The sequence below is a fragment of the Globicephala melas genome, chromosome 5 (genome assembly GCF_963455315.2).
Source record: "Globicephala melas chromosome 5, mGloMel1.2, whole genome shotgun sequence".
In the NCBI taxonomy this organism is placed as follows: domain Eukaryota; kingdom Metazoa; phylum Chordata; class Mammalia; order Artiodactyla; family Delphinidae; genus Globicephala; species Globicephala melas.
The window spans coordinates 42,615,007-42,628,716 of NC_083318.1; the positions used below are offsets into that span (position 1 = coordinate 42,615,007).

At 36.9% G+C, this 13,710-nt stretch overlaps 1 protein-coding gene across 4 annotated transcripts in view; it reads left to right on the plus strand.

Moving 5' to 3' along the window:
- C1QTNF7 (C1q and TNF related 7) overlaps positions 1-10,158 on the plus strand; it is a 137,930-nt gene extending 127,772 nt beyond the window's left edge. For all 4 annotated transcript variants that reach the window (XM_060298756.1, XM_060298755.1, XM_060298757.1 and 1 more), the window contains 2 exons: positions 2,957-3,202; positions 8,866-10,158. In XM_060298756.1, coding sequence (XP_060154739.1) covers positions 2,965-3,202; positions 8,866-9,497 — 870 coding nt within the window. In that variant the 5' untranslated portion in view covers positions 2,957-2,964 and the 3' untranslated portion in view covers positions 9,498-10,158. The remainder of the gene's footprint in view (positions 1-2,956; positions 3,203-8,865) is intronic.
- Positions 10,159-13,710: the final 3,552 nt, after the last annotated feature.

Genomic DNA, 13,710 nt, shown 5'->3' on the forward strand with positions numbered 1-13,710 from the left:
CATCATGTCATCATCACAGGTCAGGTGCCACAACACCTCGTCCCTCAATTCTGATGAGGATTATTAATGGATAACCATTCTGAGTGCCTTTCAAAGTATTCAACTAGGAATGCTTTCAGCATTTAAACTACTGTGCAGACAATATTCTAGTGCATTTGTCGTAGAATTGCAAACCATTTGTTCAATGAATATCTTTGTTTCAGTTGTTTTAATTTATTCTTTCTTTGAGTACCTTTGCCTGACTCTTGGAAATATTAACATCCTTCTTCCAAGCACATCTTTAAAATTTTTGCATCCTCTATCCATCATAACCTCAACTCTGACCACACGCTCCTTCATAGACTGATCCCCAACTATTGTCATGTGTGTTCTCAGCATCTCCACCAGTGTCTGAGATGCCACTGCCCAAAGCACCTTCTCACCAGATCGTTTCAAGTCCCTCTTAGGACCAGCTCCTGGCTTCAGCTACAGCATCGCATTCCATGTCTGGTTAAAAGCCTCCTTATATGTATCTGTTCTCCTCTTTTAAATCCCTTCTCAAAGCTTCCTCTAATCAGTTTTTTGCAAGGTGGAAGATCTAGCAATTTAATCATTCTGTCTTGTTTTAACTGACAAGGGTTTGAATAAAAGATTCTTTCCATTTTCTTTCATCTGAGGCACCTTTGGAAGGGCTGGAATGTTTATCAGATCTGCTGGGTTTTCAGAACGTGCCTTAATCCCAGATGAGTAATAAGATAAATAATTTTGAGTTTGTGTTCTATAAGCAGACAGGGCATAGAAAAATGTTCCCTTTGATTTTTTTCGGTTGGGGGGTAAGGGCACTGGTAACATGGAGATGTGGTCAAGGATACAGAGCCTATATTTGGATAAGTTGCTTCAGTTTTTCACTAATTAGATTTCTAGGAATCAGACTTATTTTGAACTACATGTGCACACTATGTTTTTCTCAGTTTGTCATTCCTATGCTCTCGCAAATTTCTGGATCTAATTCCAAGATGTTACAATTTCCTCATGGGTGCTATAAAAGTGGTACAGTGTGCTGGTTAATTTTCTGATGTGGCTGTCAAAAAAAAAGAAACTCTATCCAATTGCTTTTCCCACATGTTATGATTATCTCCTTTTGGTAAGTATACACCAGGGATATACATTAAGCATTGCACAGATTTCTTTTTTTTATTTTATTGATGTATAGTTGATTTACAATGTTGTGTTAATGTCTTCTGTACAACAAAGTGACATATATATACATTCTTCTTCACATTCTTTTCCATAATGGTTTGTCAAAGGATATTGAGTATAGTTCCCTGTGCTATACAGTAGGACCTTGTTATTTATCCATCCTATATATAATAGTTTGCCTCTGTTAATCCCAAACTCCCAATCCTTCCCTCCCCTACACCCTCTCCCTTGGCAGTCACAAGTCTGTCCTCTATATCTGTGAGTCTGTTTTCGTTCTGTAGATATGTTGATTTGTATCATATTTTAGATTCAACATATAAGTGATATCATATGGTATTTGATATGGTATCATATCTTTCTCTTTCTGACTTACTTTGCATAGTATGATAATCTCTAGGTCCAACCATGTTGCTGCAAATGGCATTATTTCATTCTTTTTTATGGCTAATATTTCACTGTGTATGTGTGTGTGTGTATGCATATATATATATATACCACATATTCTTTATCCATTCATCTGTCGATAGACTTTTAGGTTGTTTCCACAGATTTCTTATTAAAGCATAGGTCCAACCATGCAATAACTGCTCATTTATACCACCCCAGAGTCACATGTATACTCCCACCCAAGATGCTGATAGCTCTAAGACATTAGCCTAGAAAATCAAGTGTCCCAAGCCTACACTACACACCTCTCAGCCTATATGCCAAATATGATGCTAATAAATGATCCATCATCCTCAGTGGCCAGGCTTTGTGGAGGGAAAAACCAAATCCCATTAGATCAGAGCTGAAGAGATCTGTTGCCTGCTTCACTCAGACCATGTGGCAACATGTGTGATTTAATTTCACTCAGCTCTTTAATTGAGCCCCAGTGCTAACAGCTTAATGGGACAGTAGGGCATTATATCCTGCAGATTTTAAATTAAAGTTTGAGACAACTCCACTCAGGACATGCACAGTACTCCAATTAACACTAATTGGCATTACACATGATTATCAAATGAAAAACATGATTTTCCTGAAAATGTCACTTCCTTTCTCTTGCTTTAAAAAGCCTATAAATTCTAAGAAAACGACTGTGGAAGCATGCCAAGATTAGATATAAAGATGTCTATCTATCATGGTGTTTATACTAGCAGAAAACTGGAAGCAAATGTCTATAATGGGGAATGTTGTACATAAAGGATAGTAGAGGCAAATGCAACAATTTTTTAATGTTATGAATAATTTTTGACATGGAAAGATGCTCACGATATATTGTTAAGTGAAAAAAAGTTAAAGACTTGCAGGAATGTCATAACATCACTTTTCTTCATAGCATAGAAAGAAAACACCAGAAGGATGTATACGTCAAAATGTAAAGAGTAATTATCTGTGAGTGGTGAGAATAACTTTAATGTTTATCTTATTCATTTGCATCTCTAATTTTCCTTTTAAAAATGTGTACTTTTGCAAAAGCAAAACATTGTTTTTCAAAGTCCACCATTGATTCCTGCAGAAAAGAAAATGCAAATGCAACAAAGTGATTTATTCTGGAATTTTTTTAAATCTTCACTGACTTCATCTCCACCAACCCTTGTGTGGGGCACTGAGAACTCTCTATCAATAAAGTGCTAATAATTTTCAATGGAATTATTAGGGCAAACAGGGTATTTAGACACACATGGAGAGGTGAGCCCTGGGGTGAATTTTTGCAAATGTCCATTCTCATGTTCAGTTATGCCAAAAACCCCACCTAAGAGGGTGCATTTATGTCCGTGTGTTTCTCTTCCAGAGCCAAAGATGTTTGTCTTGCTCTATGTTACAAGTTTTGCCATTTGTGCGAGTGGACAACCTCGGGGTAATCAGTTCAAAGGAGACAGCTACTCCCCAAGATATATCTGTAGCATTCCTGGCTTACCTGGACCTCCAGGCCCCCCTGGAGCAAATGGTTCCCCTGGGCCCCATGGTCGGATCGGCCTTCCAGGACGAGATGGTAGAGACGGCAGGAAAGGAGAGAAAGGTGAAAAGGGGGCTGCAGGTAATGAATGAAGTTCCATAAAAAAAAACCTCTGTCACCCCCACCTGAAAATCGCTCCCTTGTTTTGTTGCTTTTTCTAATGAGACTTGCCCTTTAAATCCCTTCTCAACTTCACCTTCATTAATCGTAACAATTTACTGAGTCCTCACTATGCTTCAGATACTGCTCTAAACCCTCTACCTGCATTCTCATTGCATCGTAATGACAACTCTTTCAAGGGGACGTGATCACGTTTTATACATGAGAACACAGAGCGGTAGCATGATTAAATGAATTGCTGAAGATGGAAGTGCATGTCTAGTGACTGGCAGAGCTGGAGTCATCTAGAACATCTGATGTCCGTGACCTCTGGGCTGGTACAGCCAGCAGGCAATGGCTGCATGTGAGACAGCATGGATGGATAGACAGACAGATGGATGGGGAGGAGACAGAGAGATGAAGGAGAGGCAGGAACTAGGAGCCAAAAGCACAGGGGCCATCCTGCTCTGCACTCATATCCTTAACAAAGACACAAAAGGCTTACTTGTCACAAAGGAAATGACAATAATACTGTATAGCCTACCTTTCCTAGTTCAACACTCTCCCACCTGTCCTGTAGCAGCTGAAATACAGATATCGTATTGCTCTTTACAGCAACCAATTGTGTCCTACTCTTTCAGTAATTTTTACTTTTTTCCCCACAAATAAGTTGGCCCATGAAGCTTGCCAGATTCTGCAATCCTTCAAAGTAAACTGAATTGAAACTCTAGTAAGGCTGTGTTAACCCTAAAAGAGGAAAATTTGGATGGAATCAATCTTTGAAAACAAGTTTCTGAGTGTAAAATGTGGAACAAAAGACAGGAAGAAAAAGTCAGTAGATCTAAGAAATACATCTCTATCTAGTCATTGCACGTGATTTACTGGTATTATATGAAACAATATCATAATATATATTCAGAAGATTAGATACCAATTCATTGCTGAATTTATCACGCAGAAAATATTTGGCAAATAAGAAGCTACTGAATCTATGACCCTTAATCAACACTAGATAAAGTATCTTTAGGTAAATTTTCAACATCAGATAAAGAACTTTTCATTTGGAGCTTACATTTCATCTTTCAAAGGCTCTATTTGGTAGCACATATGAACACTCTTACTGCTGTATCATGATCATGAATACGTTTGAAATCCTATAATAATAACACCAGGATCATAGTTAGATATTACTGGCCCTTTTAGTTTATTGTGTCTAGAAGCAATAATGTAGGAGTCACAGAAACATTCACTGGAGTCAGAAAGACATGACATCTTCAATTACTAACAGCATCCTTGAGAAGAAAACCTCTTTGAGCCTCGGTTTCCTTATTTGTAAGTTGGGGGTAGTAAGTGTCATTGTGAAATTAAGGAAGATAATACATGCAAAGTACTCAATAGAATAAGTGCCATGTAGTAAGCCTTCCGTAAATGTTTGCTGTTATTATCTATTACACTGTGATCTGCAATTAGTCTCAGCTAAGTTTGTGAATATCCAAAGCCATATAATAACCTAGAAATGAGCTATCCATTTCATGAGGTAGTTCTAGTGTTATTTAAAGATATGTATATGGATACGTATTCAGAGCAAATTGAATGTTTGTAACTGCTACAATTTTAACCATATATGAGATCAGCTATCCCCCATATTCATCAATCCATTCATTCATCCATCCATTCATGCATTTTTCATTCAACAAATATTTTTGTGCACCTCTTGCTCTCCAGTATTGTTCTAAACCAGTGTTTCTCAACCTCCACACTGATGATATTTGGGTCCAAATAATTATTAACTGTGGGATGGCTATCTGGTGCATTGAATGACATTTAGCAGCATCCCATTTGATGTCAGTGACATCTCCCACCAATTGTGACAACCAAAATGTCTTATGGCATTGCCAACTTTCCCTTGGTGGGCAGTGTTTAATTGCCCCCAGTTGAGAACACTGTTCTAGGGAATGCAAACATGAACAAGACATTGTCCCTGACTTGATAAGCAAACATTTGGGTGGGGGAGGCCAATATGGAAACACATGATTACAATATGTCACTATCATCATCATCATCATCACCATCATCACCATTAATTAAGAACTTACTGTGTGTCAGCAATTTTACATTTAGTACTTAATTTCAGCCATAACCTTATTAGCTAAAATTATAATCAATAATAATAATAATGTTACAAATGACAAAATTGAGATTCAAAAGTAAAAAAGACTTTCCCAACCTTAGTTATTTAAATCCAATATATATTGATACATATACACAAGTAAGGATATACAACAGCTAAGAAAGGTAAGAATGCCTTTGTGGTCAATGAAGAGAAGCACACCTCATTTACAAACAATAAGAACAGAGTCCTGTGGCTTTGAGAATTAGCTTTTAATGTGGCTGGAACTGGACACAACTTGGTTGGAAGCTTCTGCTTCCTGTTTCCCCTTTAATACCATATATGTCTTCTCATTCATCCCTACCACATCCACCTCAACCCCCTGGCAAGGTCAAGTATATGTCTTCTCCAACTTCCCTCCTCTAAATTACAAATACAGAGTTTATTATACTGAATTATCAATTCTCTGTAAAAATATCTGTCTCCCTCATGGGTCTATAGCAATTATTGTGGTGGCATATTTTTAAAATTTAATTTAATGCGAATGCACATCCATATAAATATCTTCAAATAACACTAGAACCACCTCATGAACAGATTATTCTACTTCATTATATGGCTTTGGATATTCATTAAATTAGCTATGGCCCATATTTGCAGATCACAACATAATATGTCATAACAGCTAACTTGAGGGTAGGACAGGTGTCATTCATGTCAATGGCATTCAGCCCTTGGAACAGTGCCTGGCATGTAGTGGATGACCAATCAGTATTAGATGGTTTAGATAAATGTATGCATGCACACATACATATATGATGCATGGATGGATGGATGGAAAAAAATGGCACTGAAGAAAAAAATCCTTGTAAGCTTGTTTTGTGGAGAACTAAGAAGAAATTCTTTCTCTCTAAGCTTCAGTATCTAAGCATAGACTAACACTCCATAATTCTCCTCTTTACCCAGCATATGTCTGACTGAATAGGGAGGGGGAATGATTTATCCCTTCATTCCATTCTTCATTAATTGGCTTTTATCACAAGGGTAAATCCTTCATGCAAACAGAAAGAATTACTGTAAATTATTACCACTAGTCCCTGATTATCTAACTCTCAGCAGTTCAAAATATTAAATAGCTATAGAGATCCAAGTGTTGAGATTATAAAGATCTTTTCACGGCTAGCATTGTAAAATTGCATCTTAGTATTTACGGTTTGGTCTCAAAGAATTTTCAAGAGGACGAAACCTCAAGCAATCTAGTCCAACACCTTCATTTCAAGAACTGGGAAACTAAAGTCAGAGAGGTAAAGCCCCTTCTTCACAGTCACCTAACTAATCCATGGCTGAATTAGGGCTTGTCAAGTCTACTGAGTCACTGTTTACTACTTTCCCAATGGCTTTAGAGTGAACTTAGATCCAATTTCTTCATAGTACAAATGGGGCATTTGAAACTAAGACAATAAGTGACTTGCCCAAAGTTATAGAGGCAAAGAAATTTCAGTGCATAATGAAATTTAATGGCAGAAATTGTTACTGATGCCAAAATGTTTTTTTATTGATACATCTGTCACTGGTGAAGACAGCAAAAGTTAGCTCCTATTGAAAATAAAATAATAATGTATAAGTTGTAGTCCTTGATTCAAAAGTTAATTTAATAGTAAAATAGTATTCATATTTCATTTCTACCAAAAAGAAACAAACACTGAAAGATTAGACTATTATGTCCTTATTTCCAGAAATAAATACCAGTTTGTTTTGGCTGGGGCTAGTGGAATTTCGACTTAATAACAAAAGTCATCTAGAGCTGGAGGATGGTCTTATGACCAGTAACAATGCTGATCCTAGTCACCAAAAACGGGTTACATTCATTATTAGCATTTTCTATGCATCATAAATTATTACACAACCTCTTTCTAAAATTACTGAAACAAAATACTTGATGTTTTAAGGGTAAAGCTTTAATTCTCCTGAAACTTATATTATCCAGAACACTTCATTGCTAAATTTGCCAAATAACTGAAAAATGATCAAATTCATACATTGATGTATGTGTAATATTCAAATAAATGATATCAAAGCACTATCAAGATAAAAGGTTTAGCTTAATAAAAGTTCCTGAGAACAAATACATAGTTAAGAGTAAAAGTACACAATATAACAACCATATGCTTTCCCTGACTACAAAAGTGCATTACAAATTACCAATCATTTGGATACTTTTCAAGACAATATTTATGGAATGGATTTGGCCATAAAATTGAATGACATATTTTATGCTTTTAAGTCACTGTTATTACATATAAGGTTTAAAAATTAAATAGATTTTGCTTATCACTTTCAACCCATGGTCACAATTTCTCTACATTTAGCCTATGGTTGACCTGTAGATATAAATATCTGAACAAACAGAAAATATTCCAGTATGATGATTTTGAATTTGTTGAAATCCCTTCACAGCCCTTATGTATTTTCTACAAATATGGAGACCCAGAGAAAGTAAAGGACTTGCCTAAAATAATACAACCATTTAGCTGTAGAGCCAAAAAGAATTAAAGGTTTTTTATTTCAGCCCCAAAAGTAAGAGGCATTTTGATGAAGGAGAAACATCATTAGGCTAAGACTTGGATTCCAGTCCTAGTCTTGCTACTGAAGCAAGTTTCTTCACCCTTCTGGGATTCAGTTTTCTCCTTCAAAAATGAACTCCTGCACAGTGGTGGCAGTCACTGTTGTTTGGTTATCATGACATATTGAAGAGCCCCTACTGTGGTGCACTTTACAAATGACACTCTGGCCACTGCCCCAGATGTTCAGATGCCAGAGTCAGGCAGGCATGAGTTCAGATCACAGCTCCATCACTCCCTAGCTCTGTTTCCTTGAGCAAACTAATTTCTCCATGGCTCAGTTTTCTCATCTACAGCGGAAGTAATAATAATTCTTAGTTCATAAAGTTGTGCAGGGCTTAAAGAAGATAATGCATGCACCTAAAGCATTGACCCTGATACATTGTAAATGTTCAATAAATATGAGCTAATCTCACTTTAACTTTTTATTGGGTTGGCCAAAAAGTTCGTTCGGGTTTTTCCAAACCCAAACAAAACTTTCTGCCCAATATTAATAATCCTGATAGAAGTAGAATGGTGCATAAGACTAAGTAGCCCTAAGGATTCATCTTGTTCTGTCTTCCCCCATGACCTCACTCTGGGGAATAATATCATGCTCCTTGAATTCCTCCTATAGAGATAACTATCTATATGTATCTAATTTAGCAGCAGGTAATCTGTCATCAAAATGATGGTTACTTATTTTAAATTAATCAGGTTTTAAATGATTTCTTATATATTCAGGAAAATTTTCTTGACATTTTGATGAAATTTTTGTTTCCATTTTAGTGCATCAGTGATTTATTTAAATATTAATTATGTAGTAGTATACTGTTGAAAGTTGACTGAGAAAAACAATTTAGGGTATGTGGGCATGTTGTTTGTGACTCTATATTTACAGAAACTGTTAATTAAACTATAAACTCTTTTTGAAGGTTTGAGAGGTAAGACTGGACCACTGGGCCTTGCTGGAGAGAAAGGGGACCAAGGAGAGACTGGGAAGAAAGGACCCATGGGACCTGAGGGAGAAAAAGGAGAAGTAGGTCCTGTTGGGCCTCCTGGACCAAAGGGAGACAGAGGAGAGCAAGGGGACCCAGGGCTGCCTGGTGTTTGTAGATGTGGAAGCATCGTGCTCAAATCTGCCTTTTCTGTTGGCATCACAACAAGCTACCCAGAAGAAAGATTACCAATTATATTTAACAAGGTCCTCTTCAATGAAGGAGAGCACTACAACCCTGCAACAGGGAAGTTCATCTGTGCTTTCCCAGGAATCTATTACTTTTCTTATGATATCACATTGGCAAATAAGCATCTGGCAATTGGGCTAGTACACAATGGGCAGTACCGGATAAAGACCTTTGACGCCAACACAGGAAACCATGACGTGGCTTCAGGGTCCACAGTCATCTATCTGCAGCCAGAAGATGAAGTCTGGCTGGAGATCTTCTTCACTGACCAGAATGGCCTCTTCTCGGACCCAGGTTGGGCAGACAGTTTGTTCTCTGGATTTCTCCTATATGTTGACACAGATTATCTAGACTCCATATCAGAAGATGATGAGCTCTGATGAGGACTGCTGGTCTGAATGTCCCAAGATCCTTGTGGCAGACACACCGATTTAATCTGGGGCCCTGGAAGGTGGGACAAGCAGAAATGAGATCCAAAAAGACACCCACTCAGATTCCAGAGAATTTACAGATAGTTCTAGCAGAATTTATTAAAACAGGTTGAACTACCAAACCATTGAAACCACACCAAAATGAATTCTATAAAACAATAACCCCAGATATGTTTTCTCAAAAGTGATGTTCATAAATATTTAAACAAATTAAAGATAATGTTACAAATTTTCTATTAAATTCCCTGAGTGCTAAAACCAGCTGGCAATGATATTATATCATTAAATCTTCATACAATTACATTTTTGCCTGTTACTTAAGAGAGTCATAACATCCCAAAGTCCTTGACAATTCTCAAAAAGTAAAAACCCAAAGGTAAGAGAAGCCAAGTAATTTCAAGCAAGCTAAAGAGAAGTGATTATTTTACTATATTATTCATTCCTTCATGCTTGTATATATTCACTCAACAACTCTTTAATGAGCCCATATGAGCCAGACACTCTGATGCTGAGTCAGATTTAATGATTTAAAACAATATCTGTACCTTCATACAGGCTAATGTGTGATGAGCACACTCTCACAGTTCAGTGTGATGAGCACCATGGCAAATAAAGTGACTGGATGCTGGAGGCATCTGTTCCTGGGGGTGGGAGGCAGAGAAGATTTTACACATGGAAGGACATTATGTGTGCTAAGTGTATATTATTAAGTAGGTGGGAGGTATGCAAATAAAACAAGGAATTCAGAAGCTGCATCTCCCCATCTCATCCTCAAACACCATCAGGAATGGGTGAAAAATCTAGAGATACCCTGGGAGGGGTAATGGAAATGAAGAGAAACAAGTTACAGAGACCAGTCAGTAGATCATTCTCCTAAATTCTTTATTGTGATGGTTACCCAGGACATATATTTGTCCTCTTAGCTTTCTCACAGATAAGAGCACTACTTTACATTATAGTAAGACATTATTTCTCATGGATTTCCCAAGTATTAAATTCAAATAAAGCAAAGCATATGACCATTGATTTATGAATAAGTCGATGGGAGGAGTGAACAGGAGGAGAAGAGGGTGTGACCAAATATCTAAGCAAATAGCTGTCTCTTCAAAGTTTCACACATACCTTAGTTCCACTTTCTCTTAGTGTCAACATCTTGTTCACGACTGAACTGCAATTCCTCAGTTAATCTCACCCATAATACTCTCACCCACACTCCCTTGGCTGATAGTAATGGTGTTCTCTTGCTCCTCCTTTTTGGCGTCATCTGACCCTCCTTCCATGTATTCCTCTCTTTACTCTTTCATTTAATAAATATCATTTAATGCCTCTTATGTGTGAATCATCACATTGGGTTCTGTGAAGGCAGAGCAACACCAAGATGAATATAGAGCAGCCCCTGCCATCAACTTTCTAAGGACATAAGAAAGGAAATGACATGCACACAAACACAAATACCTAGAATTCTGGAAATAAACATGCTGAAATATGCTAAGTGCTAAACTGGAGATAAAGACAAAATATTTTAGAAGGAATGCTGAGGGGAACATGTTAACTCCAAAACTGGGATGTAAGAGAAAACAACTAGGGAAATCTCTACCCCCTTGGCCTGAAGTGACAGATAAGAAGTGGAGTGGCCAAAATGGAGAAAGGGCACGTCCAACAGAGGGAACAATGGGGACAAAGCATGAAAGTGAGAGCAGAGACCAAGAAGAAGAATCCATAGGCCATATTTCAAAAATCTCAATTGTCTACCTGAGGATCGGGGAGTTTATTCATAAGAAAGTGTGAAACCCCTGTGTGTTCCAGAGCTGGGTGCTACTATTATCAAGGGTGAAATTTACAATGATCAAGCAGCTGTACATAAGGGCAATACTTCCTTCTCCCATCTTGCAGATCTATCTTGCTTTCATCATCTTCCTCTGCCTACCATGCATTAACCACTTGTTTCTCTCCTCCTGAGTCAGGACATGTATCTGGGAGACCAAGGTCAATAAAGATTAGACAAAGAAGAGAGGGAAGAGGTGTTTGAGATAGTCACCTACCTCTAAATAGCATCTGAACCTGGAATTCCAAACTATAAAGTATTTTAAAAAACAGCCAATGGAAGAAGCTAATGTGGGGAACAACAAAATATGGGCCCTTTGAAAACTATGGGATTTGCTGGAGAAACTGAAAATGGCGAATTCATTGCAGACAGTCAAAACCCATAAGAATATTATGTAATTTAAATTTTCTTATGATCATGAATTTTAATGCATTCATTTTTGGATGTTGTTTACTTACTTATCTCTTAAAAGTTTTTCATTACAAAACCTACTTTCAGATCCAAAAGGATTTAAAGCCACTTACAAAGATTGATAAAATACAGAAAGAACACATTAGTCAAAAACACATGAGCACAAAAAAAAACCCAGTTAGCAGAAGGAAAGAAATCATAAAGATCAGACCAGAAATAAATGAAAAAGAAATGAAGGAAAAGAGCAAAGATCAATAAAACTAAAAGCTGGTTCTTTGAGGAGAAAAACAAAATTGATAAACCATTAGCCAGACTCATCAAGAAAAAAAAGGAGAAGACTCAAATCAACAGAATTAGAAATGAAAAAGGAAAAGTAACAACTGAAACTTTAGAAATAAAAAGGATCATGAGAGATTACTACAAGCAACTATATGCCAATAAAATGGACAACCTGGAAGAAATGGACAAATTCTTAAAAAAGCAAAACCTTCCAAGACTGAACCAGGAAGAAATAGAAAATATAAACAGACCAATCACAAGCACTGAAATTGAAACTGTGATTAAAAATCTTCCAACAAACAGAAGTCCAGGACGAGATGGCTTCACAGGCGAATTCTATCAAACATTTAGAGAACCTGTTCTTCTCAAACGCTTCCAAAATATAGCAGAGGGAGGAACACTCACAAACTCATTCTACAAGGCCACCATCACCCTGATACCAAAACCAGACAAAGATGCCACAAAAAAAGAAAACTACAGGCCAATATCACTGATGAACATAGATGCAGAAATCCTCAACAAAATACTAGCAAACAGAATCCAAGAACACATTAAAAGGATCATATGCCATGATCAAGTGGGGTTTATCCCAGGAATGCAAGGATTCTTCAATATATGCAAATCAATCAATGTAATACACCATATTAAAAAACTGAAGGGGAAAACCCATATGATCATCTCAATAGATGCACAAAAAGCTTTTGACAAAATTCAACACCCATTTATGATAAAAAAAAACCTCCAGAAAGTAGGCATAGAGGGAACTTACCTCAACATAACAAAGGCCATATATGACAAACCCACAGCCAACATCGTTCTCAATGGTGAAATACTGAAACCATTTCCTCTAAGATCCGGAACGAGACAAGCTTGCCCACTCTCACCACTATTATTCAGCATAGTTTTGGAAGTTTTAGCCACAAAAATCAGAGAAGGAAAAGAAATAAAAGGAATCCAAATCAGAAAAGAAGAAGTAAAACTGTCACTGTTTGTAGATGACATGATACTATACATAGGGAATCCTAAAGATGCTACCAGAAAACTACTAGAGCTAATCAATGAATTTGGTAAAGTAGCAGGATACAAAATTAATGCACAAAAATCTCTTGCATTCCTATACACTAATCTTGAAAAATCTGAAAGAGAAATTATGGAAACACTCCCATTTATTATTGCAACAAAAAGAATAAAATACCTAGGAATAAATCTACCTAAGGAGACAAAAGACCTGTATGCAGAAAACTATAAGACACTGATGAAAGAAATTGAACATGATACACACAGATGGAGAGATATACCATGTTCTTGGATTGGAAAATTCAACATTGTGAAAATGACTATACTACCCAAAGCAATCTACAGATTCAATGCAATCCCTATCAAACTACCAATGGCATTTTCTACAGAAATAGAACAAAAAGTTTCACAATTTGTATGGAAACACAAAAGCCAAAGCAATATTGAGAAAGAAAAATGGAGCTGGAGGAATCAGGTTCCCTGACTTCAGACTATACTACAAAGCTACAGTAATCAAGACCATACGGTACTGGCACAAAAACAGAAATATAGATCAATGGAACAGGAAAGAAAGCCCAGAGATAAACCCACACACATATGGTCACCTTATCTTTGATAAAGGAGGCAAGA